The following is a 27,033-nucleotide window of genomic DNA, read 5'->3' on the forward strand; positions in this document are numbered from 1 at the left end:
CTGTGACATTTCCTTTGAAGATGGTCTCCAATGGCAAATTTGGGGAAAACTGAATCTGTTGGGTATTATGACAAGTCAAGATAGCTCTCCAGTGAGCCAGTCCAAGGAAGCCTAGAGGTAGGGTGACAGATGCCATGCAGCTGAGAGGGGGATGAGCCAACACTCTAAGAACAGATTTATAAAGTAAAGGAAATGAGAAATGAAGGAGGAAATGCAAGGGAAATTGTCAGGTACAAGGGGTTGAAAGAATTTGTTAGAAGGTGACTCTGCTATGGAGACACCCATGTTGGCACCCCATTTAATTGGTTTTGCCACTATGGGGAAGGGTTGGGAAGCAGAATATTATTTTCAGGATTGTTTATTTTTCAGCTGTTTCAAGTCTTTTCTCATCAATGAGCACATTTATTTAGAACTTTTTTTTTTTTAAGTAATCTCTACACCCAATGTGGGGCTCGAACTTACAACCCGGAGATCAAGGGTCGCATGTTCTTCAGACTGAGCCAGCCACATGCCCCATCAACGAGTACATTTAGTTCATCTTTATTTTCCTAACAGTCAGATTTAAATGCTTCTGAACTTATTCCTCTTCAAAAATCTCTGCTTCTTTGTTCAATTTCTAATTGGTCCTCACTGTGATTTCTGAACTACCTCCGGAATCTCAATTTAAACTGACTTGTTCAAAATAAAAATTAACAAATGCCAACGCACTCTCCTGCTTTCCGGTAAATCTGGCTGCTCCCTTGCTTGGGATATAATCTTACAGAAATCTAAAACAAGGGCTTACACATACAAGAATTCTTTGTCAGTTCTGGGAAATAATTTTAAAAGGAGAATTTTCCCATACAACAATACAAATCCAAAGTGGTATTTACTGTTCAATCCTTTCTGCTGGCCGCCACTTTATAATAAGCTAGGTTTTATAGTTTAGTTTTCAATTCCCTTTCTTACACTTTGAAATGGTCTGTCAACTCAGGCCTCCGACAACCCAGTATACAACCGAGTGTTTTACATCTGGAATAAAGAAGCATGGGTGTTAATACTTTCTTCTGCTTCTTGAAGGTAATGTGAGAGCTCCCTACATCTGCAATCTACTTATCAGATCAAAAAACAGGCTAAGAAAACATTTGAAAAAGAAGACACTTGGATTCATACGCTTACCTGCAGCTGCACTGGTGGGTGTAAGAGATGCAGAGGGTAAAGCAGAGTTTTGAATAGGTCTACCTGCATTTTCAGAGGGCAGAGAGCTAGTAGTAGAAGGAATACTCATCAAAGGCTGGGAGAGAAGAGACTGGTTCTTGTTCAGTATTTGGCTCCCTGAGAGAGCAGCAGATGGGTTCTGAACTTGCACTTGAACTTGAGACATGGTCACTTTCAACAAAAGTGAACAACTGCAGGTAAACAGCTTTCAGTGCAGGTTAATTCAGTGCTATGAAGTCTAAAGTTCTACCTAAAAGTTGTAAGGGAAAGAAAATAAAAAGGTAAATTATAGAGGAGATATGTAATTGCCAATATTCAGTCAAAATCGGTGTCACCTACTCAAGAATGAAAATAGTCCCACTGAGCCTGGAGCTCCACCGATATATCAGAAGTGGGTTTCCCCTCGGTACGCAGTGAGGTTCCTGGCCTTATGACTTTCTGACACTGCTTTTAAATGACTTGCAATACCCGTCTGCTCTGCATGTTTATTTTATAAAGAGCATCAGTAGGGCTTAATGATATTCCTTGTTGAATATTAAGAATTACAAACTACAGCCTATATTCAAAATGGCCAATTAAAAAAATAGGGAGAGGCCTTCCATACTATATGGATACAGTAAAGATTTCTGGCCTCAGAATTATCAGAAGCTGAAAGCACACCGGGTTCCTAGGACCATTAATGGGTGAATGTCAACACTGCTTCCACCGAAGGTGCTCAGACTGGCACCCTTACAGTTTTCCTTCAGGCTGACTGAAGAAACACAGGAATTTCTCACTTTTGCTGTTTCTTTTCCTTATGATGGTAAAAAATCTTTTTCCTATGAGGTTTGTTGAGATGGTCTCATTTAGTTACAGACCCCAAACAAAACTTGCATCTACATCAATATACAGGATCCTAAGAAATTACTTGAATAGTAAAGAACATTCTATAGTGTTTGTACGATTAAAAGCAAAAGTGGAGAAGATGAAGAAGAGAGGAACAGATTTCAGACTGGTAATTTCACTGGTGTGGCTGGGGAGTGGAACCCGGGGAGCAGAGGAGACTATTTACCTCATCTTCTAAGTTCCAAAGACATTACTTCTAAATACATTTAAATTTTCTTCGTAAGTCAAAAATAAGGACAGTTCTGCTTATGTTCAGAGTCATCCTTCAAAAAGCTGAAAATGTTTAACCAAGTCAAAAGTACTCCCAAAATAACCAAGAGCAACAAAGAGTAGAAAAAGCCAACCAAAACAGAAACCAGCAACAAATCAGAAGTTCTATTACAGAGTAATTGTTACTTAATTTTTTAAAAAGTCTCAGAGTAATTTTTAATTAAAGCTGGACCTCTACAAAGAGATGAATGACCAGAGCAATTAAGTTACTTGAGGAGTTCTGGCACATTCTCTCTTGCTGAGAGCAAAAAGAACTGCAAAACTAAAAATAACAACCCAAACACCTCAGCTCAAACATGACTTTGGATACAGAAACATCCCCTTATTCACCAAAATCCCCCATACTGCAGTTGTTCCTTGTTTACTTTTGGAGTTGGAACAAAGGAACAGAGGAGATTCACTAAGACTAGGTAACTGTCCTGGTAGACAAGTTGCCAACATCAAGAAACAATTCCAGAACCAACCAGAAATCAGCTAGGACCTTGTTTCATTGTTTTGATTTCCTTCAGCTGCCAAAATGGAAATATTTCTCTCTCAGTGCCCCTCAACCCCCCTGCACTCCCTTCTCCCCTCTCTTTCTAAACTCTGTCTTGAGGGCATTTTTCTACCAAAAAAAAAAAACCTCACCTATAGTGTACTCACAACTTCACACCACCACCCACTAGTCACAGGTCAAAAACTATGCCAAAAACCAAGTGTCTGGACTCCAGAGCCTACTACGTGCACCCCAGAGGCAGCAACCCAATCCTGCCCCAGGTTGCTCTGAGGGTATGAGACTGAATGAACGAACTAAATTTAGAAAGGGTGGGGCCCAGAGATCTATTCTGGCCGGTGCTGAGCAGAGCAGGCCCACAGCCAGCAGGTCCGGTCACAGACTATTAAATACAGATTTTCTACAAGCTGAAAAAGGGAACAAATGGCCTTTAATTAAGACTGCCCCCAAAATGTTACCTTGAGTTCACCTGGAGCTGTGTCTCTGTAACTGGGAAACAAGTAGTTCAAAATTGCAAATAAAAATTTCCTAAAACCCGAATACGGCTGTACTCATCTACAAATTTCTAATGTCCACCGTGACCAATACCAAACAGCACCCATTAGCCCATGAACGCTCCTATGTGTCTCTAAGCCTGAAAAGAGAATTTAATGCAGTGGTTCTAAAGAGAGGACAAGTCAGTTCTTCAGAGTGGTCTGGATACATTATTTGGCTGTCGCCCACTGGAGGATGGGAGGAGTTACTGGTATCTAACGCACAGACGAGCCAAGGATGTTGTTTCGAGTACACATATATTAACCCACAAAATCTCACTAATAAGTAGCTTATATTCTTAAGAAAAGAAAACCCCCTTTTTACCTCAAAAGGCTCTAAAAAATTGAGGCTAATATTTTACCCAAATAGACGCTCCTTTCCCAAAGAGAAGCCAGGCAGCTAACATAGTTATAAATGGGGTAAAATATATTATTTACCCACATAACTTGAACAACAAATAAAGCTTTTCACTACTGCTACTTATAGAGTGCACAGCAGCATTCAGGGGAACCAGGGAATTCTGCAGATCCTACTTCTGTACGAATTTAGCCCCTGTTGCCCAACAGTACTACCCTGTCCTGAAGATGAAATCCTTCCATGAGATCGTGTCTTTTCTTTTGAGCCTATCTTTAAGGGTTACTTGCCACCAGATAAGTTAAGGACTCCAAAGAGATTAAAATGATTTGTCAGTCTTCTTATAAACGAACAATATTTTACACACAGTAAAATTAGGTGGAAAACTGAAAACACAAAGACTTCAGCTTTCCTCAGCACTGAAAGCACCTTTAACTGTTAAGCCTGGGTCGTGCTATTTCCCTGTGTCCGGCCTCCAGCACAGACGAGAAGCCTCTGGTTTCTCTTATCTCAAGAGCTTTAGACACCAACTCAGGAAAACATGTTCACATCTTATTCTCAAATCCTTGTATTTACGTAGCACATACAAGCACTAAAACACAAAGAGAGCTGATAGGATAGAGTTACGAATACCTTTTTTTTTTTTTAAAGACTCCTAATTCCAAGTCCCAAATTTGGCTTGAGGACACAAAAATCTTCTCATAAAAACAGTCTCACCTTGGATGGCAGCTTCCATTTCACAAGTGTCACATACTTTTTAATGGGTTGTGGGAAGGGGAATATGGGCACATGAATTCCACAAAAGCATTGTTTTTAAGATATTTTCCATGCCCAGCATGGAGCCCAATGAGGGGCTCAAACTCATGACCCTGAGATCAAGACCTGAGATGAGATCGAGTCAGACACTTAACCACCCAGCGCCCCTAAGCATTTTTAAAAATTATACATAATGTGTTAAAAATTGATCAGGTACAGAGGTGTCTGGGTGGCTCGGTCGAATGAGTGTCCAACTCTTGATTTTAGCTCAGGTCGTGATCTCAGGGTCGTGAGATCAAACCCCAGGTGAGCTCCGCGCTGGGCGTGGAGCCTGCTTGGGATACTCTCTCTTCCTCTCCCCCTTCTCGCGCGCGCGCTGTCTCTCTCTCTCTCCAGAAAAGAAAAAAAAAGTGAGGAGACACAAATGCAAATTCCTCATTCAGCAGTGATCTACCAAGACTAGGCCATACTGAGTGTACCATCTGAGTGATTTGTTTAAGAAACAAAAAGGCAGATTCTTCTAGAAATAGTTTACAGAACTATCTGCAAGAGTGCTTAGTTTTATATTCACTTTCAACTAACAGATTGTTAAATCATTGTAATATGAAACAACTACTTCGGCAATTATGGAAAAACATTTTAATATCCAATTTGTAACTAGATTAATATATGACTTATAATGAAGGTATACTTTTGTGTTCAACACATCATTCCCCTTTGCAATAAGTGATGTTTCCAAACAAGATGTTAGAAAGAAAAAGAGAAAAAGAAAAAAAGGAGAAAAGAAATCACCACAATTCTGAACAAGCTTAGATAGCCACAAACATTTTACCAAAAATCTCTCCCTTCACCATCCTTTTCTTGGGGTTGCGCTACTGTCCAATGAACGCCTAGTGAGGGCAGTACTGCTAACGCCTGAACAAAGTCCTCCATCAAATCTTATGTAGTATGGGTACACAGACACAAGAGCACTCCAGTTCCTTGCCAGGATAAAGCATCAGCTGTATGAACAGCAATTTCAGGACAGTATATTCATTCAACATTCAACAAAAATTTATTAAGCATCTACTACATGTGAAACCTTATATGGCATATTGTACATTCTCAAGTGCTAGAAAAAATCTATTTGTTAAACTTTTCCTCAAAGACACAAAAAGAGATCTTTAAGCAACCAACTGTAAATCTATTAGTTCTCTAGGTTTTGAGAGGCTCCACTCTCAGAGAAACTTTGTCCACAACAATAAAAAAGCTAAGGAATAAACCACTTTTCCTACAATAGCCTTGAAATACACCTAAAATGCCCAGACCATTCCTTTACATTCAACAGTTATTTCTAAGATCCTTTCTGGACACATCTTTCTGGTTGCAATGTGGTTTTATGTTTTCTACAAATAAACTCACCCCACCCCCACAACCACCACCACACCTCCCTACCTTCACCCCCTACCAGCACCCACTATCGTGGCTCTGGTCCCCAGAACAGCACTTCATTGACTCCAAACATTATCTAAACACTCGTAGGCAGGGCAGCCGCAAATACAGAAACATGGCAATCACTATACTCCTACATAACCATTTCCAAATAACAACGGCAATGTCAAGCAAATAATATCCAATAGCAGGCCCAAATATCAAATTACCCAATAAAAGGTTAAAAGAAATATGACCAAACTACTTAAGACAGAGGGAAAAACAAAACAAAAAGACCACTATGTACTTGGTGCTCAAAAGAAAGACAGGACAAGTAGCCCTGAGGAGGCATAATCACTTGTAAGACAATAAAATCAGCCAAAAATAATGCCTGGAAACAACCCAGGCTGTTCAAGATCTTTGCATCCAAGTGACTGAATGTGGCCCCTGTCTCACACTTGGCTCAGTGCCAAGTGGGCAATGGAGGATTTTCTTTCCACACAAATGTAACCACTGGGTGGTCCATTTAAAGAAACACTTCTTAAAAGAGAATTCATTATTAATTGTTCATCCTGGAAAGACCATCATACCAAACTGTACACTAAAGTGAAAAAAACTTTACCTCTGCAGCCTAACGAGCTGCAAACCTTACTTTCTTTTCTAGCTTTGCAACCTTATCAAGCTTCCCTCTTCCATTCCCTAGGAGCAACTCTTACAAATAACTAAAGTCAAACACATATAATTTTTTGCAAACATGGAAGTGTTTTTAAAATCTAGACTTATAAGAACATGGAGAAATGTCTTAAACCAACCAAAATGAGTGACTATTCATGATTTGCTGGAGATTTTTCAGAGTAGCACTGTGTAACCTATTCTTAAGTAAGAAGGGGCTTAGTTCAACATAACAGTTAACTGGCTTTTCCTTTCAGAAAAGGGAAATTGTACTCTGTAACTATGTGCCATCTACCTAGAAACACGACGGCATTTACCATCATCTTCATGCAAAAAAGACTAGAGCCAAGACCCAGTTTCTAAGAAACCAGCCTTGCTGCTAAGTAGCAACCAACAATGTTAAATCAGATCAAACTTCTGAGTTGTGGCTTTCAGTTCCACTCCCAAATAAGACAGCAATTATCCATCCAATTCTTGGCAATCCACTGCCCGATGCCTCAGTTTCCCCAGAACACCCTGTAACAGGATATTCGGCAAAGCCTCAGCTTTAGCAATCGGAGGGCGAAAATAATGAAGAAATCCTAAGGCATGGGATGGTAACAGTTTAGTCCTTGGAAAACAAAAGCATTAAATAAACCCAGTGTAAATCCATTCATTGAGCCTGGTACAACTTCTCTGATCTCCTTATGCTTCAATTTCCTTATTCCCAAAGAAAGCTGGGTTTGACTCGTCCACTAATCACTACCTCAGTGATGTTATGATGCTGTGCTTTCAGCTCTCAGAGGGAAACTGCTAAAATACAAGGCAGCATTGACAGATGTAGTGCATTTTGCAGTGCCTTGATATAAAACTGTAAAATCCTCAACTCTTACAAAACTTTTGGTCTAGATGATCACAAGCAGCCAGCAGTAAATGGAACTTGATTCATAACCCTATCTCATGACAGAAAACAATGTTGGATTATTTCCACAAGTTTGAAAATCAAGTTTTACATAAACAATCTGAGAAATCAAAGGCAATCTACAAAACCTGCTATGAGCAAGATACTTACCAGCCGAGTTATGTCTAATGACAACTTCAGTGGCCAATTTTCACGTCTCGACATTTAAAGTACACGGCAGTGCTGGCTAAAGGGTTTTACATTCTTGCCAACAATCTTCCCTGCATTTACTTTCTAATTAAATCTCAAGAGTAAAAAGAAATTCAGACTGCATACAATTTCTTCTTTTTCTCTAACCTTACAGACAGAAGCAAAAGTCATTTTCCACACAAGCCATTCAAGAATTCAAAAATATTACAGTTTATGAACAGGCCTGAAATTATAGAGCCAAATTATGTGTACCTTAAAAAGAGGTGCTCCGGGAATAATGCTGTTTTGGTTCAGTTCTGAGAGGTTATGTGATTAGGAAACTCCTAGAAAATAAGAAACAATAATAATTTACTAGACTAGACCATTTCTGACAATGAAGATATATATTGCTCAAGTTTTGGGGAAACCTAAAATTTACAAGGAGGAAAGTTTCTGAAAACATGATGTCATGGCCTGAAGCAGCACACTGTAGAATCCACAAAAGCCACAACTGCCTGGGAGCTGGGCAGAGTACTTTGTGGAGACATGACCATAAGAGAGAGAGGAGTACTTCGAAACTAATTTTAAAGAAAGAAACTGGGCATCATATACTGTCTGATCACACAAGTGTGGTTTTTAAACTTATGGGGTTTTTCCCCCTTTTAACTACCGGCTAAATATTTTATTTCTAAATGTCCTTACCATATGCTTGGTCATGCAAATACAACTGCATGGGAAAATTTACAAAAACACAAGTTGCACATAAACATTCTTATATTAAATTGCAAAATACAAAAAGCACATTACCTCTAGTAAATCCAAACCATAATCATTCTTTAGAACTGGATTTCAGGCGACATAAGAGTTTAATTCTCAAACTCTCAGATCTGATTTATCTAGAGGTATCTTCCTTTTTAAAGGGTAGTACAGGTGATCCTTGAACAACGCGAGGGTTAGGGGTGCCGACCCCCCCACCCCACACAGTCGAAAATCCACGTGTAACTTTTCACTCCCCAAAGACTTCATCACTTATAGCCTAGCTGGTAACCGGAAGCCTCACCGATAACATAAACAGTTGATTAACACATATTTTATGTTATATGTATTATATACTGTATTCTTCCAATAAAGCTAGAGAAAAGAAAATATTAACATAGTCATAAAGAGAAAATACATATATAATACTGTACTGCATTTATAAAAGAAATCCGCATATAAATGGACACATGCAGTTCAAACCCGCATTGTTCACAGGTCAACTGTAGTCAGTAACAAAGACGATTCCTTACCTTGAGATGCCTTTTGCATTTTTACAACATAATTTCACTCATTTCAATTTCTCACTGCTACTGTGACTTAACAGAAGATAAAAGTAGCTGTTCACTGTCCAAACAATTTCAGAAATAAAACAATAAAGTCTAATTTGTTTTACGGTATTTTAAACAACTCAAGTCCTTTTCGTAAATAGTATGTTATACTACTAACAAACTTTCCAATCTAGAGGCCTGTTTCTCCATAATCTCACAAGACTAGCATGAATGGAAACCGGAAAAGGCCTCTGAGCAGCCCAAAGACATTTCTAAGACTGCCTAGGAGAGCTCATGCCTTCTACTCCGGGGGGGCTTCCCTCAATTCAAGTCCATCTGTGCTCAACAATTACGGTAGTTTTGGGTATCTACGTTTTTTTAGCCCAACCCAGAAATGTAAAAAATTAGAATAAAAAAAAAATACATAAAAAAATAAATAAATAAAATGGAAAAAAGGAGCTGCTAGAGTCAATGACAACAGTAAGAAACAACCACAACAACTTTACAGCAAAGGAAAGAGGAGGAGGGGGGAGAAATACAGCAGCTTGTAACCATCTGGATTTTAGACATTTTCACACAAAACAAGGATAGCTGACACTCATATACACATTCACACTCCCGTGACCAAACGCAGCTTTTGAAATCCCCCAACCATTTTCAAATGATAATCCAAAACCCTCATGATTATTACTAGTCTAGCTATATAGCACTTACTTTCTCCAAGCAGTGCCAGAGAAGACAGACTGGGGGTTAAGCCCAACTCCCTTACTTTCCCACTCAAGAAAACATACTAGAATGCAAAAGAATGAATTACATTCATTGCTTTATTCACTTAACAAAAAATTATTGAACACCTACTACTTGCGGGCAGTATTTTAGACACTGGGGAGAAGGCAGTGCATAAATAAGATACAGTCCCTGTCCTTGTGCAATTGTACAAGAATAACCTTGAACCTAACACAAATTTAGTAAATAATTCACAGTGGCATTTTAACTCACAGTAACAAATCATTTATAATACACATCACCTCATAACTAAAGAAGACAAGTAAGAAGAAAAAGACCCCTTGGCTGCAAAATGCTGATTTAGGATAAGGGCAAACCAGCTAGCACAGGGGGCTGTTTGGTTATGGTGGAGGAAAGTCTTGGCTGGAGATCTGAATTTGGGTCCAACTCTGGTGCTGAGCTGAATAATAAATGCTTCATTTGATATGTTAAGAGGCTTCAACCTTTTACTATATTAAATGGGGTCACTACCACCAATTTCATAGGATTAATAAAGTAACTGTACTGCTTGGATGGATTAGCTGGTAATACAGGTGAAATGCTTGTAAAGTATGATATTCCATACCCAAGTTAGTTGTTAAACGTCACTTTCTTAGGGTATACTGTAACTGATTTTATAAAATGACATAAGTCATGTACGAAACACGCTATTTAAGAAAGAAAAAACAGCAAAATTAGAAAGAACTTTATTAAAAAAAATTACTTTATTCTTTTTTTATGTTTGGTGCTTAAATAGGTAAATTCTGTTAACAGGGAAATCAGTACCCAGCAGTAGTCATACTCTAAATGTTCCAGACTGTAAAGGTTCACTACACTACAAACAAAAAGGGAATTTATTTACCTAACTCTATTTGACTGTCATCTAGGTGAAGGGTCATAGAGTTTCAATGAGCAGGTTGGTTAAATTGTGCAACAAAGAACATAAGCCTCCAGGCATAATCAGACTTATCATTACATATAAATTATCTTCTTTCTGACAGAGGAAAGGACTGCCTAGCATTTTGTACAAAATCACAATGGCATCAGCAGACAATGGCCCTGTTTGTATCAGGGTGGAATCTGCAAGAGTAGAAAATTCATGCCTCAGTTAATTTTAATCTATAGAAAGCATGGACTTCAAAAAGCAAAACTGTGAGAGAATCAGACAAGATCTAGTTAGATCAAAAAGCTCGTGCCTGAGGGGAGCCAATATAGACAATTTAAGAAGCAGCATGTGCTCACTTCATCCCCAGAAAAGACACATTTCCGACACCTTTTCATGATTAATGAGACACACGTACGTCATTACAGACTACATGGTCACCTAGGCTGAGGTTAAAACACAGAATGGAAACTCACACACCGTCTCATGAAAACCCCAAATCCAATGGGCAGGTTTAATTTCACTGATCTAGCCTCTTAAAACTAGCCATTAAGAGAGGACTACTACCTGGGTGGAGAACCAAAGAGGCTTCCTATTCAGGAGATCACTGATTCAAAGAAAGTAAAAAAGAAACTGTTCAGGAGGCAGTTTAATACCAAACAGAAAGTTACATGAAATATTTCCAATACCATCAGCAAGGAAACGGATGTTAGACATGGCTGGGAGGCAAAGAGGGCCACAACCAGAGAGCCCTATAAAGTTAATTGGAAGTTTAGTTAATGCGTATCCAATAAAGTAGAATATTATAATTCTAAAGAAACTAATTTTCTTAGCAACAACCTTGTCTATAGTTCATAAATCATTTTTAATTAACTTCATGAAGGATCATAGCAATAATTTAGGGGACAGCCTCCTACAACACACAGGTTAATGAAATATCCTCCTCCCGATTTAATTCTAAGTAGTTCCCGCCCCCCACAAGCCTTTGAATCAACCTACAAGTTTTAATGTGGCTGTAGCAATCTATCACAACAAACAAAAGTACACGGTAAGTCTATTTCAAGGGAATGATGAATCGAGTTCATTTTAAAAACTGAGTATTACTGAAACAGACTTTTTTCAAATTGGTCTGAAGTTCTAGTGACCAAAAAATCATTCTAGCTATAGTGACACACAGAAAAAATCGCCCTAAACAAAAAGCACCCGAGCATAATTAGAGATGAAGTTGGTTCAATAGAAAGCTCAGAACCCCACTCCAGTTACCTGGCCTCCCAGACAGGTCTCAGTATCCACAGCCACTGTGAACAGACATCTGCAAAGACGTTTTCCAGTATCAGAAATACAAAATAAAGTGTCTACTTCAACTCTTAGCACCAAGGAAGAGCTCGCTGAACAGCAGCTTTTACATCATTAGATAAATTCAATCTGACCCTTCAGATTCCTTTCCTGCATTAAGTAACCCTCACCCTGTAATCCTAACCTACCTAGCACATGGTTAAGAGCTCAATAAATAGTAGCAAGTATTATTATCCAGCAAATTTACTAATCCTGTCCTCAGCCACATAAACATCTATAAATATAAACTTATAGCTACACATCACTTGTAAAAAACATTTTAAATGGGAACAGAGAACATGCTGACTAAAATCAACCCACTCACTGGGCAACCAGTTCTAAAGCTACATCAAATATAGAGATAATCTAATGAACAATCCTTTCCATTTAGGCAAAGACCCCAGGGCACTTAAATTTTTTTTTAAGATTTTGTAGTCTGGTAGACTAACAAAAATCTTCTAGAACAATTATGACCTCTGTATCATATAATAAAATAGCCTGGTTTGTTTCATTACTGTTATAAACTCACAAAGTCATCACACTTCTCCCCCAAATTAGATTCCAGATTAAACAAAAGCAGATGGGCTACAAATTTAATATTTAGAAGACTAATTTTTAATCGAAAGCAAATACTTTCTTGGACAGATTTTCCTACTTTTGCTTTCAGTAAATATACTCTGAAGGAGCCCCCTGAATATACTCCTTTAACAAATAAATGAACATGTGTAATTCCAGAAAATATAAAATTAAGTTTGCAGAGAATTTGTTTCTACCTCCTCTTACCTGGTGACATAAATCACTTTTATATCAACCTTATTCACTACTTTGGGAATGTACGTATTAAAAAAAAATTAAGCTCTTTGTAGTAATTTCCTCATTTTACCATTTTTTAAATAATAAATAATTTTCTTTGGTAAGGTTTTCTAGTTCAGAGCATTAAACTGTCACAAAACAGATCTCCAAACCATCCATCTAGGAGTATTTGTTAAGATCAACATAGCTATATATTTGTAATCCTATTATCTCCTTAGTAGGTGAGAACAAAGGATTTGGCCAACATTATTCAAGCTTTGTAATACTTGATTTACACATAAGCACACCTTATCGCAAAAATTCATTCAACATTTCTTCAAAAAAGCAAAAAGTTCTGGAGTCAAAGCAAAACTGGAAACAAAAAAATCAACAAAGCCCTTGGCTTTTAAAGGTCTAGAAACACCTTACAGAGCTGCCTCAATTTAAAATTCACTGTGGTGGCTATGCATGCTCAAGTATTTAGTGTGCTGATGCTGCAATTTATTTTGAAATGTACTGAAAAATAAAATGGACTAACGAATTCAAAGAGACAGACAAATGGAACAGACCTGATAAAACAAGTAGAGCCAAATGCCAATGGCAGAGAGCAGGTGGTAGATACAGAAGCATACAGTAAATTTCTTTAAACTTTGTTATATGTTTGAAAATTTTCATAATAAAATGTCGGGGAAAAATAAGGATAGCAAATAACATGTCTTCTCATTCAATCTCTAACTCATAATTTTTTTTTTTAAAGATTTTATTTATTTATTTGACAGAGACACAGCGAGAGCAGGAACACAAGCAGGGGTAGTGGGAGAGGGAGAAGCAGGCTTCCCGCAGAGCAGGGAGCCCGATGCGGGGCTTGATCCCAGGACCCTGGGATCATGACCTGAGCCGAAGGCAGACGCTTAACGACTGAGCCACCCAGGCGCCCTCTAACTCATAAATTACACTTTTTGGAACGGCATAAATGCTAAATCTTGATTTTAATGAGGTTTTATTTAAGGAAAAGCTCATATAGAAAATTATACTAGAAGCATGTTAGCTACAAAGGTCTCTGTCACCAAAAGTTTACAATTTAAAACAACCTGTTTAGGTTTAGTGTGAAGCAAAAGGTCTAGTGTGAAACAAAATTTGTCATAAAATTCTCTCAACATTTCTGAAAGCTCTCATTTAAAAGGGGGAAGAACTTACATTTCCCCAACCTGAGCAATTCTGTGCCACTAAATATGACAGTGAGTAAGACGATCCAGTGTGGAGGCTCATAAAAACAAGGTCCCTGGAATTGACTTACTGACATCCAACTAAAAGATGCCTTTTTCATGAAAGTTTCATTTTTATGCTGGTGAATTTCACTTTCACTCCATCCAGTAAAAGGGCAAGAGAGAAAGTTGCCCTGCAAGCTGAGAGCCACTCTGTGCCTCCTATATTAAATATCTTCATTGTCTTACTGAGGGGAGACTGGATGAAGCAGCACAGTATAGGCCAACGTTGAACGATTACACTCAGAGTAATTTTAATGGATAAGACTTCAGAAATGAGGGGGAAAAGTTCTATGAGTCATACTCCTTTCTAAACTTAAAATAATCTGTATATACATGGGTTTTCTGGCTGAATCTTAAAAGAGAGCAATTTAGTCTGAACAAACTGTATTTATGGTAACAATTCCAAATACTTAAAAAAGTTTGACTTTAAGCCTCCTGGGAAGCACTAAGCATTTTTTAAAATAAAGCACATTTTGTGCCCTTTCTTAGATACCAGATTTTTTTTTCTAATTTTAAGAGGTATGCACATCCCTCTCCATCTCCCAGACTGTAGTAAGTAAAACATAACATACGTTTTCACTACACCTGATCAAGCGCAAAGTAAACCTACATAATTGAAATTACAATTATCTAAAAGTAAATTACAATTGTCGAAAAGCTGTGAACAGCCCATGACCAGAAATTTGAAAATTAAGTAACAATGACAAATGTAATATTCCTGTCAACTTCAATTCTAGGAGAAATCTCTTTTCAGACAAGAAAGAAAAACATGAGCATCTAGGCTCTGAAATTCATTCATACTTACTAAAAATAATTCTACAACAAAGTTTTGAAATCAAATACCCTTTGCTTAATTCTTAACCTAATGTGACAGCAGCATATTTACACAACTACTGTAAAGAAACTTTGAAAGTTTCATTATGAATTATAAACTGTAGTTTAATTTTGACACAAAGTTATTCTCCATTGTAAGTGGTTTAACAAGTAGGTCTCCACCAAAACAGGCTTAGGGATATCTGTATTTCTGATTCCTTTTCTTTTTTTTTTTTTTTTTTTTAAAGATTTTATTTATTTATTTGACAGAGAGAGACACAGCGAGAGAAGGAACACAAGCAGGGGGAGTGGGAGAGGGAGAAGCAGGCTTCCTGCAGAGCAAGGAGCCCGATGCGGGGCTCGATCCCAGGACCCCGGGATCATGACCTGAGCCGAAGGCAGATGCTTAACAACTGAGCCACCCAGGCGCCCCTCTGATTCCTTTTCAATTATAACCACTAACAGCTCAAGAACTGTTGCTTTTGTACACAAAAAAGCAAGGCAATATTTTGGACATGACTGAATGGAATAAGCACTGAACCAACAGCTAATCTGGCCACTCATTTTTTTTCTGCTGTATAGTAATCGTGTGTAAACAGAGATGAGAAGACCAATAAACAAAATGAGAACTATGATTCCACTAAAAGTAAATTTCGTGACAGATTAACAGTCTGAGATGATCTTGTAAAATTATATGATGTTTAGGATTTGTTTCAAAATAACCCAGTTTGGGGGAGGAGGTACTTCATGAAACAAGATGACCTTGGCTACAAGTTAATTATTGTCAAAGCTAAGTGACCAATACATGGGGGTTCTCTACAGTTATCCAATTTTTCATGTTTTCCATAATAAAGAGTTTTTTAAAAAGGTTATCGACTGCAATATTAAAACATCATTTCCCCAACACTACAATTTTCGATGTGGCAGAAGACATGCGTGTTGTACAGCTATTTCTTAGGTGTTCTGAAGAGTCATCCAACCAAAGATTTTAAACTAGAAATGACGGTGAGGCTCTGTCAGAAAATTACAGGAAAATGTCAACAGGCCACTTTATATCACATGTAATCAAGAGACAGGTGTAAATCAAAACAGCTTTAAATTCAGTAAAGACATTTATTACCTAAAACAACTCTACAATATAGGAGGATCATTCAGGTGAGCAAACACACACGCACTACTTTTTTGTAAATTTGAACCTCCATGAGTTGCATTTCCTTAAGGAAAGGTACACATATACAACTAGGTAAAGAATTAAAAGAAACTCAGTATCTTTAAATAAAGTTGCTGTTTTAAAAATCCCACCTGTCACCAGGAGGACCGAAACTGCTCCCTCTACAATCCAACTGTATTTTTAGTTTTTACTTCAACAAGCAGCAATGTAATTTATATTTGGTAAGCACACCGATTCCTGAAAGGCCAAGATCAATCAAAAACCCGGATTAACTCTCTTTCCCCCACCCTCTAAACAATTAAAGCTACAAGCAGAAGGGAAGAGTGACCTTAAAAACGTCCCCACAGCCAGAGAACAGAGGCAGAACAGACTGAAGCACACATCTTCGCCGGAACAGGAGAAAACTTCCACATAAGCAATACTGCAACACGGAGGTGGGGCAAGGGCTTAAAAGGAAAGTCGGCCAACAGGGACGGAGGGAATAAAAGCAAAGCTGCAGTGAAAAAAAGTTAGAAGTTAGAAATGTAGCGCAAGAAAGGACAGACATATTTTTTGCCTGCTTCCTACACCGCCCCCTCCAGAGCCTGACACAGAGCAAGTGCTCCAGAAAGGTTTGCTGAACTCAAGGAAAGCTTCTGCCAGCAACTTTCCCAGAAATGAAATGACAACAAGAAGCCGGATGATGGCAGGAAAAAAAAAAAGGACAGGTTGCTCATACTGAGGGAGCTGGTGAAAATCTTGTAGCTGGCTCAGCGGAGGAGATGGAAGTAACAGCATCTTTTACAGTCTGCCTACTTACAGAGTGTCCCAATTAAACGTACGCCCCTTTCAGATGTTAACAACCCAAAACAAAAGCCCGGGCGCTGGCGGTGGGCACGCTAAATATTTCTGCCTCAAAGAAAACCCAAACGGGTAGGTAGGTCAACTTGTATCCCACTTTACCCATTAAGTTATACCTTAATATCACGCTAATAAATTATGCAGATGGTTTATTGGGACACGCTGTGGGTCTGGCACTCTGATAAGCGCTTCACACGCCCCATTTCACGGAACCCTAACAGCCTGAAGAGGCAGGAACCGCATTAGCCCCTTTTTCCAACCAAGACACAAAGAGTTTAAGTGACTTGCTTAAGGGAGTAGCGCTGGGGTTTGTACCCGTGCTGGACACCTGGGCTGTGCTCGTAACCACTACGCTCCAGATCCAGCTGCGGAGATTTAGACGCTCCGGATCTCAGGGACTTGAAGCGGGGACCCCCACCCCATCCCCCGCCCCAGGAATAACTTCGGCATCCCCACGCACGAGGAGGAATTAGGAAAGGCGGCGTGGCACCTGTTTCTTGCCCCAGCAAGGGGTGGACGAGCTGGAGCGCCTGGGGTCCAGGCCGCGGGGCGCCCCGAGGCGGGGGGCGCGGGAGGACCCGCCTCCTCCGGGAAGGCCCCGCGGGCGGGACAGAGGCCCGGGGAAGAAGGCCAGGCGCGCGGGCCCGCCGAGGCCTAGGCCCCACCCGCCGCCCCCCTCCCCGCGGCCGCGGCGCCCGCGCGGGCCCCGCCAGGCCCGGCCCGGCCCGGCCCGGCCGCCTCACCTGGCTGCTGCCCCGAGCTCGTCCCCCGGCCGGCAGTCCTGGGCGGCGGCGGTGGCGCCGGGGGAGGCGAGGAGGGGAAGGAGGAAGGAAGAAGGGAGAGGAGGAAGGGAACGGCGGAGGGAAGAGGCGGAGTGGCCGCGGAGGAGGCGGGCGCCGCCGGGCCGGGGGGGGGGTCAGAGGAAGGGGGAGCCAAGCCAGACGCGGCGGCCGCCGGCGCAAACGCTGAAGAGCCGCTCCGGCGCCCGCAGCCCCGCAGGAAGTGACGGGGGAGGGGCCTGCGCCCGCCCCCGGCCCCCGCCCGCCTCCATGCCCGGCCCCACCCCCACCCGCGGTCCGAACCACAAGTCCCGGCGGGCGCTGCGACGGCGCCTGCTCTCGCAAGGCACTCCGGGAGCCTGGTGGGCTGGAGCCTGGTCGGGCCTGGTCGCGGCGGCCCACCCGGGCCCCCGGGGCCTGCTGGGAGTTGTAGTTCTGCTGGGAGTTGAGGGCTACCCGGGGACCCGCAACAAGGCTGGGCCGACCTTCTTAACTCCGCCCCCCTCCCGTCGTTCTTCCCGTTTTTCTCTCTGTCTTTCCTTTTCCGCCTCCGTTCCTTCTTTCGCTCCTTCCCTTAGTTTCTCCTTACGTAAATGTTTATTAAACGCCTGCTGTGTGCAAAGTACTGCTCCAAGAGTTGAGAATATAGAAGTGAACAGAGAGGCAAAAATCCCTGCCCTCAGAGAGCTTACGTTCTAGTGGGGGAAGCACATAATAAATAAAACCAGTTATTTTTATAGTCAGAGGGCGAGAAATGCCAGATTGCTATTTCTTTCACCCAGCTCTGGATAAACTAAAGGGGTTTTAGGGGGGTTGGGGTTAATGGTGGGGAATTTTGGACTTCCAGAATCACACTCAGCAAAGAATAATGTGCGCATTGTGAGAGGTCCAGGAAACAGTGAGGGGAAGAGCTGCAGATGCCCAGGCGTCCTCTTTCCTGCTCACTCTGGGACTACTTCCCCACTATTTAAAAATGGTTTATTTTCTCTCTGCCTATCTTTCTCAGTATCTTTCAGTCTAGCTATTGCTCAATCTTTCTTGCCAAGGCAATGCAGTTTAATTTGCATAAGTTCATGATATGAGGTCCTGTGGCTGAAGGGGCCTCTCCAAACATGGCTTTGGGACCTTGCCCCTGGCCCAGAGGACACTTTTCTCTAGACCAGGCCCCCTTACTCTGCTTCTTGTAAAATGCAATGAGATTGAATTTCGGGACATCAAGAACAGTCAAAGGACTTTCACTGTCCAGTTAGTGCCAGTCCAAGACAGTGGTAAGCAACAGTCAGATATTGTCCAGCCCTCTGCTAAAGGAGAATTGTTTTCTCTAACTTCTAAGCAGTCGACCCCATAGCTCACTGGGTAAAGGAGTGGACACAGAGGGGTTTCTCTAAACTCAAAGCTGAGGTCCCCACACAATCAATCTCTTCAGAGGTGTAAAGGTAGAAGGGGATGTTCTGACCCATTTTACTATCACCTGTGGGGACCCAAGTGACGGGCAGATGACTTCCAGTCTCCACTTATTTCCCTCCTTCCATATATTGAAGGGGCGATCCCTCTATTTTTTTTTTTTCCTAATCCCAATTTTGGATTTTATTCCACGATTTGGATCCTGATACAGCTGGGCCTCAGTTTCCCCCTTAGTTAAATAAGAACAATTTCCTGTCTTACCCAGTGGACATGAGAATCAGTAGAGCTTGATACCCTGTCTCATATTCCCCACCTGAAGAGTGATAGGACTCTCTTTAGAGTTGTGAAGTTCTAAGCGTGCTGCTGTGAGCAGCCTAAGCTGCGATCTGCTCTTGCTAGTGACCAATCATGTGTCATTCCAGGGGTCACATGTTCTTAGGGTACTGCCTCCCCCTTCCTCCCCTCACCCCTAGCAATCACTGATCTTTTCACCAACTCCATATTTTGCCTTTTCCAGAAATGTCATATAGTTGGAGTCATGCAGTCTGTAGCCTTTTCAGATTGGCTTCTTCCAGTTAGTAATATGCGAAGTTTCCTCCATGTTTTTTCATGGCTTGATACCTCTTTTTCCATTTTTTAATAGATACATAGATGACATGAAGTATAATTTTTTTTAGATAAAAATCAACTTCTCACAGGGTTTTTATTGATTTGCATGTTCCCATTCCTTATTATAAATGTATATAATTTACATTCTAGGAAGGAACACAGAATTTAGTGTAATTTACTTAATGGTTACAGTTTCTTATTTCCACCTTCATCTCTAAGAAAAATAAATAATTCCTTTATTATTTGGCAAGAGTCAAGAAGTCTGCAGGCCCTTAGAAGAGAATTTAACTCACAACACAAAGAGAGAAAACAAATCTAAGTGACCCACTCCTGAACCCAGTCAGCCCCACAGCTAACCTCTGCCTCAGTTAAATACAATTCCTTGATTACACAAAGCGAGTTCAGAGTCATTCTCAAAAAACAAGGAGTGTTGAGAACAGCCCTGTGGTCAGGTGGCTGGGGACCACCTGAACCTGAAGGGGTCATACGTATTGTCTGACCAATCTGTAGCCCCGTGCTTGATCTGTGCTGACCCGAGGGAAAAACAAAAACAACCTCCCCCCCAAAAAAAACCCTAAGGAGTATTAAATCTTCAGCTTGTTGTTGTTTTTCTTCCTTTTTCTTTCATCTGTGTTTTTAGTTTTAATTAGTTGCTATCATTCTAACACTTACATAATAACCTGGGTTTGGGGGCACCTGGGTGGCTCAGTTGGTTAAGCGTCTACCTTCGGCTCAGGTCATGATCTCAGGGTTATGGGATCCAGGCCCACTGCGGGCTCCCTGCTCAATGGGGAGTCTGCTGCTCCCTCTGCCCCTCCCCCTGTCTGTGTGAACGTGCGCACGCGCATTCTCTCTCAAATAAATAAAATCTTTAAAAAATAATAGTAATAATCATCTGGATTAGTATCAGCTCTTTATAAATGAGGCAGATTTGGCTGCACTGAGCCCGCAGAGTGGCAGCTACACCCTATAGGTGGGCACATACTTTTCATGTCACTGCAGTCCCCACCCTACCCATGTCTCTCTGTTTGTTATTTTCCTGTTCTTGTTGACATTTAAGTTTGCCACGCCTGGCCTACTATGTAACTGCATGCTTTTCTGTGGAGCTGAAGACTTGTCAGGAAGACAGACCCTGGTCAGAGAATCTCCAAATGCAATGGTGATGAGTACAGGAAAGAAAGGTACATGATATTATGAGGGCACTATGAACCCAGGTTTCAAGGTTTAGGGACGGTGCTTCAGCAAAGATCTGAAGAATATGTACAGGGTAACTAGGCAAAAGGGGTGCAGAAAGGGTTCCAAGTAGGAGGAAAAAATGTACAAAACCACGTGGCCCAGATGCTAGTTACTATTGCTACAAAACAAATCACTTCCAAATGGAGTGGCTTAAAAGAACAGTAATCCTATTATCATCTCTCATAGATCCGCGGATCAGGAATTCGGAAAGAGTTTGGCTAGACTCTTCTAACTTGGGTTTCTAATGTAGAACTGGACCACTGGGTGATAGGACACCTGGGGGCTGGCTGGGCCTTTCCCTCTTCATGGAGCCTCAGAGACTGTCCACGGGGCCTCTGCATGGGCTAGTATGGGCTTCCTCACAGCATGGCAACCTCAGGGCTGTCAGACTGTTTACACGGTGGCTGAGGGCTTCAAGAGTGAGTGTCCCAGAGAGCAAGGCAGAGTTGCATTTGCCTTATGTGACCTAGCCTCGGACATCATATAGAGTCACATTTGCTATAGTGTCCTGGCTACAAATGAGACGTAAGCCTGTCCAGATCCAAAGGGAGGGGGATTAGACTCCACCTCCTGTTAGGAAGTGCAAATGGCAGGTCTGGAGCTCAGAGGAGAGTCAGAACTTGAAACGTAATGTGTGAGTGGGTAGCATTTGAGAGTTAATTGAAGCCTCAGGTGTGGATGTTAGTGGATGTTAACACCTGATGAATGACCTCTGCTACCCTCTCATGGCCCCTTAGCAGAACTTTGCACCCTTATAATTATTTGATTTTCTGCTGAGTTTGCTCTGTTTGGCTAGGACTATGTGATCAACTTCCATGAGAGCAGGGACTCAGGCTGTCTTGATCATCATGGTGTCCCTGGCCCCTAAGACAGTGCCTGTACACATACATTTCCATCAGCTACTGAAGAACCACAGCCTCTCATTTGTGCTAGAGTCCCTAAAAAAACAAGGAACACCTGTAAGTTTGATTGGTGTATGTCAAAATCACTCATAGTATATGTTGCAAGGGCAAACACAGTTGAGAACTACTTGCTACTCCAGTAATTCTCAGGATTATTTGAGGTAGACTGCTCCCCTGGGGCTATTTCAGCATCTTAGAGGGAGAGCATTATATCTTAGAAGATGGAATGACATCATTACATCTTGACATCATGACATCATGATGACATCTTGACATCTTTTTGTCAAAAAAAGACATCATTTACAAATCAGTAAAAAAAGAAAATTCCTAGGAATAAATTTTACAATAATGATGCACAATCTATACGAAGAGAAGATTTAAATTCTACAGAAGGATGCAGAAAAAGACTTGAATAGAAATATAAGCTATGTTCTTGACTAGCAAGACTCTGCATCATTAAGATATCAGAGATATTGAGATCCTTTTTTTTAAGATTTTATTTATTTATTTGACAGAGAGAGAGAGGGTGCTAGCACAAGCAGGGGGAGCTACAGAGGAAGAGGGAAAAGTAGGCTCCCTGCTAAGCAGGGAGCCTGACGTGGGGCTCAGTCACAGGACCCTGGGATCATGACCTGAGCTGAAGGCAGACGCTTAACTGACTAAGCCACCCAGGTGCCCCTATGGAGATCCTAATTAAAAAAAAAAAGCAAGACTTTATTTTGGAACTAGATGAGCCAAGTCTTCTTGTGGAAAAACTAACAAGAAAACATTTCTTTTTTTTTTTTAAAGATTTTATTTATTTATTTGACAGAGAGAGACACAGCGAGAGAGGGAACACAAGCGGGGGAGTGGGAGAGAGAGAAGCAGGCTTCCCGCAGAGCAGGGAGCCCGATGCAGGGCTCGATCCCAGGACCCTGGGTTCATGACCCGAGCCGAAGGCAGACGCTTAACGACTGAGCCACCCAGGCGCCCCACAAGAAAACATTTCTGAAAGTGCCTGCCCAAGTAATAAACATATTATCATGTCGTACTAGTTAAAACTGTTACCTGGGCTCCTGGCTGGCTCACTCAGTAGAGCATGCGACTCTTGATCTCTGGGTCATGAGTGTAAGCCCGACAATGAGTGTAGAGTTTACCTTAAAACAAAACAAAACAAAAACAAAAACAAAACCTGTTAGGTATTAGTGTCTAATTAGTTCAACAAATCAGCAGAAGAGAAATTCCCAAATAGACACAAACACAGGTAGGCATTTATTATTCAATAAAGGTGGTATTTCAAATTGGTGAAGATAAGAGATTTCATGCAATAAATAATTTGGGACAACTACAAAACATCTGTGGGGAAAAAAGAGTTAAATCCATACTTCATATCTTACACCTGGAAAAATGCCAAATGGATCAAGGATTTAAATGGAAAGAGGGAAACCATAAAAGTACCAAAAGAGTTTCTGGGAGAAGTGGAGAAGACCCTTTTGATTATAACACAAAATTCAGAAGACTTAAAGGAAAAGATTGTTATATTTGATTTCATGAAAATAAAATATAATCATGGGATGTAAAGAAACAAATGACAAACTGGAAAAAAATTGCATCTGAAGCACAGAAAGGCAAGCTTTATTTTATTTTTAAAGTTTATTTTATTTAAGTAATCTCTACACTCAATGCGGGGCTCAAACTCATGACCCCGAGATCAAGAGTCACAGGCTCCTCTGATGGAGCCAGCCATGCGCCCCAGAAAGACAAATTTTATAACATGTAAAGAATTAGAACATGTCCTATGAATTACAAAAAGAATAAAACCCAATAGAAAAATGGGTAAAAGATAGCAACAGACAGTTCATGGGAAAGGAAAAACAAGTTGTTCTTAGAAATAACACCATGAGGGGCGCCTGGGTGGCTCAGTCGTTAAGTGTCTGCCTTCAGCTCAGGTCATGGTCCCAGGGTCCTGGGATCGAGCCCCACATCGGGCTCCCTGCTCCTTGGGAAGCCTGCTTCTCCCTCTCCTGCTCCCCCTGCTTGTGTTCCCTCTCTTGCTGTGTCTCTCTCTGTCAAATAAATAAATAAAATCTTAAAAAAGAAAGAAAGAACACCATGAGGGGTGCCTGGGTGGCTCAGTCAGTTAAGCACTGACCCTTGATTTTCAGCTCATGTCACAGTTGTGAGATGAAGCCCCTCATCGGGCTCTTTGCTGGGCATGGAGCCTGCTTAAGATTCTCTCTCTCCCTCTCCCTCTGCCCCCTGCAACTCTCTCCCTCTCTTAAACGAAGGAAGGAAGGAAGGAGGGAGGGAGGGAGGGAGGGAGGGAAGGAAGGAAGGGAGGAAGGAAGGAAAGAAGGATGAACACCATGAATTCAAGGATATTAATGGAAATACAGTTTGTAATAGCAAAAGTTTGGAAATAACATCAATGTCCATCGACCTAAGACTGGCTAAATAAATTATGACAAATTCTTACAATGGAATAATAATCAATGGTTAAAAAAAAAAAGAACGAGGAGAAACACTGCAAAGAGAATGAGAAACAAGCTACAGACTTGGATAAAGTATTTGCAAATCACATATCTGATAAAGGATTTGTATCCAGAATACACAAAGAACCCTAAAGACTCAACAATCAGAAAACAAAAAACCCAAGGGAGGGGCACCTGGGTGGCTCAGCTGTTAAGTGTCTGCCTTCGGCTCAGGTCATGATCCCGGGGTCCTGGGATCGAGCCCCACATTGGGCCCCCTGCTCCGCGGGAAGCCTGCTTCTCCGTCTCCCACTCCCCCCGCTTGTGTTCCCTCTCTCACTGTGTCTCTCTCTGTCAAATAAATAAAATCTTAAAAAAAAAAAAAAAAACCCCAAGGGAAAAATGGGCAGAAGAATTGAATAGACACTTCACCACAGAAGTTACAGGGATATATGGGTGTCAACTAAACATGTGAAAAGATGTCATTAGGGAAATGCAAATAAAACACACTACATACACTCACGAAGAGATATCATTACACACCTATTAGAATAGCTAAAAAATAATAAAAATAAACCAACAACACCAAATAGAAGAATGAAGAGCAACAGGAATGCTTATTCATTGCGGATAGGAATGCAAAACAGTACACCACTTGGGAAGGTACTTGGCAAGTTCTTATAAAGTTAAACATGCACTTGCCATACAACCCAGCAACTTATGTTCACATGAAGCCCTTGCACTAATGTTTATAGTAGCTTTCTTCATAACAGCCAAACCTGGAAACAACCAAGATGTCTTTCAATAGGCGAATAGGTAAACAAACAGTGGTCCATCCATGCAATGGGACCCTCCTCTGCAACGAGCATAGATATGTTCATGAAACAACATAGATGAATCTTAATTGCATCATTATGGGTGAAAAAAATGAAACCCAAAAGGCTACAAATTGTTTGCTTCCATTTTATGACATTCTGAAAAAGGCAAGATTATAGGGACAGAAAACAAATCAGTGTTGGGGTGGGGGAGGTAGCTGACTAAAATCCTACATCTAGTGTTTAGGTATTTAGGTGATTGAACTGTTCTTTATGTTACCGCTGTGGTGGACACATGACTGCATTTTCCCAAGCCCTTACAGAGTAAACCCTACTGTATGCAAATGTTTAAAAATCAGTAAAGATGTCCAAGGTTCCCAAGATGGAGTTAAAGACCGTGACAAATGAATCTCACTGGCGGGGATGGGAAAAAAAAGAGCTGACCCTAATTAACTTTGTTAAAGTGCTTTGACTGGAAATTGTAAAGCTAAAGGCAAAAAGAACTGCACATAAACACTGTCCTCTAGTTGATAAGTGTGTTTCTCACAGGAATGAGAAATATAAAGCACTGTGAACTGAATGAAAATGAAATTACAACATACCAAAAACTTGGGGATGCAGTTAAGGCAATCTTTAGAGGGAAATTTGTAGTATTAAAATGTTTGTATTGGAAAAGCAAAAAAAAAAAAAAAAAAGTCTCAAATCAGTAGTAATCTAAGTCTCTTCCTTAAACTAGAAAAAGAAATTAAATCCTAAGCAAGGGGAATTACAGAAACAATAAAGATATGAGCAGATATCAATAAAATAGAAAGCAGTAATAATAGAGAAAATCCATGAAAACAGAAGCTCATTCTTCCGAAGAAAAAAAAAAAAATCAACCTCTATCCAGACTCATCAAGAAAAAAGAGTCAGAAAATTTGTGGCAGGTACAGAAAACATGTGTTTGTTAATGAATAGACCACCTCTGGATTCCAGGGGTCTGAAATGAAGCATAAAAATGTAATAACAGTATTTGCCTTTGAAGAGAAGGATTGAGTAGCTGGGGATAAGGTGGGGAAAAGACTTTTTTGCTGAAATACCTTTCAGTTTTCTTTTGAATGTGCATAATACATAATCACCTATTCAAAAATAGGGGCACCTTCCTGGCTGGCTTAGTCAGTACGGCATGCCACTCTTGATCTCAGAGTTGTAAGTTTGAGCCCCACATTGGCCCTAGAGATTACTTAAAAATACAAAATCTTTTTTTAAAAAAGTAACAAAAATAAAGTGCTTTATATTTCAAAGAAAACATCTTCACTTGAGGAATGGTAGTTTTTATTTATTGTTTTATTAAGTCTTTAATTTATTTAAATAATCTCTGCACCCAATGTGGAGCTCAAACTCACAACCCTGAGATCAAGAGTCACATGCTGGGCGCCTGGGTGGCTCAGCTGGTTAGGCGACTGCTTTGGCTCAGGTCATAATCCCAGGGTCCTGGGATTGAGTCCCACATTGGGCTTCCTGCTCAGCAGGGGAGTCTGCTTCTTCCCCTCCCCATGCTCATGCTCTCTCTCTCACTCACTCTCTCTCTTTCAAATAAGTAAATAAAATCTTAAAAAAAAAAAAAAAGAGTCATATGATCTTCCAACTGAGCCAGCCGGGTGCCCTGAGTGCTGCTGGTTTTTAAAAAGCATATTCATTCATGCGTTCATTCATTCATTCATTTAATATGTGGTGTTTATTATTTCCACGAATTTTTATACTTATATTGCAAATGAAGTTTTCCTAAAGCAATATTGCTTTTTATTTTATTTCTTTAAGGTTTTATTTATTCATTTGAGAGAGAGAGAGAGAGCATGAGCAGAGGGGAGAGGCAGAGGGAGAGGGAGAAGCAGACTCCCCACTGAGCAGGGAGCCCGATGCGGGGCTCGATCCCAGGACCTGGAGATGATGACCCGAGCCAAAGGCAGACGCTTAACCATCTGAGCCACCCAGGTGACCCTTAAAATTTTATATAAATGGTATCATACTATTTGAATTCTTCT

At 40.8% G+C, this 27,033-nt stretch overlaps 1 protein-coding gene and 1 non-coding gene across 16 annotated transcripts in view; one reads left to right on the forward strand and one right to left on the reverse strand.

Moving 5' to 3' along the window:
- STAU1 (staufen double-stranded RNA binding protein 1) overlaps positions 1 to 27,033 on the reverse strand; it is an 88,127-nt gene that overhangs the window by 36,458 nt on the left and 24,636 nt on the right. For 3 of the 15 annotated variants that reach the window (XM_036121008.2, XM_036121007.2, XM_036121002.2), the window contains exons 1-3: positions 17,558 to 17,825; positions 7,914 to 7,984; positions 1,159 to 1,447 (exon numbers count right to left, since the gene is read on the reverse strand). In XM_036121008.2, the coding sequence (XP_035976901.1) occupies positions 1,159 to 1,363 (205 nt within the window). In that variant the 5' untranslated portion in view covers positions 1,364 to 1,447; positions 7,914 to 7,984; positions 17,558 to 17,825. Of the gene's footprint in view, positions 1 to 1,158; positions 1,448 to 7,913; positions 7,985 to 16,302; positions 16,430 to 17,304; positions 17,324 to 17,557; positions 17,827 to 22,791; positions 22,881 to 27,033 lie in introns of those variants that run through there. The other 12 variants (XM_036121017.2, XM_036121009.2, XM_078057288.1 and 9 more) reach the window with 11 other exon arrangements.
- On the forward strand, positions 5,339 to 5,516 carry LOC118553840 (U4atac minor spliceosomal RNA). The gene has a single exon (XR_004926234.1). It is a non-coding gene; the product is annotated as a U4atac minor spliceosomal RNA (small nuclear RNA).

The sequence above is a fragment of the Halichoerus grypus genome, chromosome 10 (genome assembly GCF_964656455.1).
Source record: "Halichoerus grypus chromosome 10, mHalGry1.hap1.1, whole genome shotgun sequence".
Taxonomy (NCBI): Eukaryota; Metazoa; Chordata; class Mammalia; order Carnivora; family Phocidae; genus Halichoerus; species Halichoerus grypus.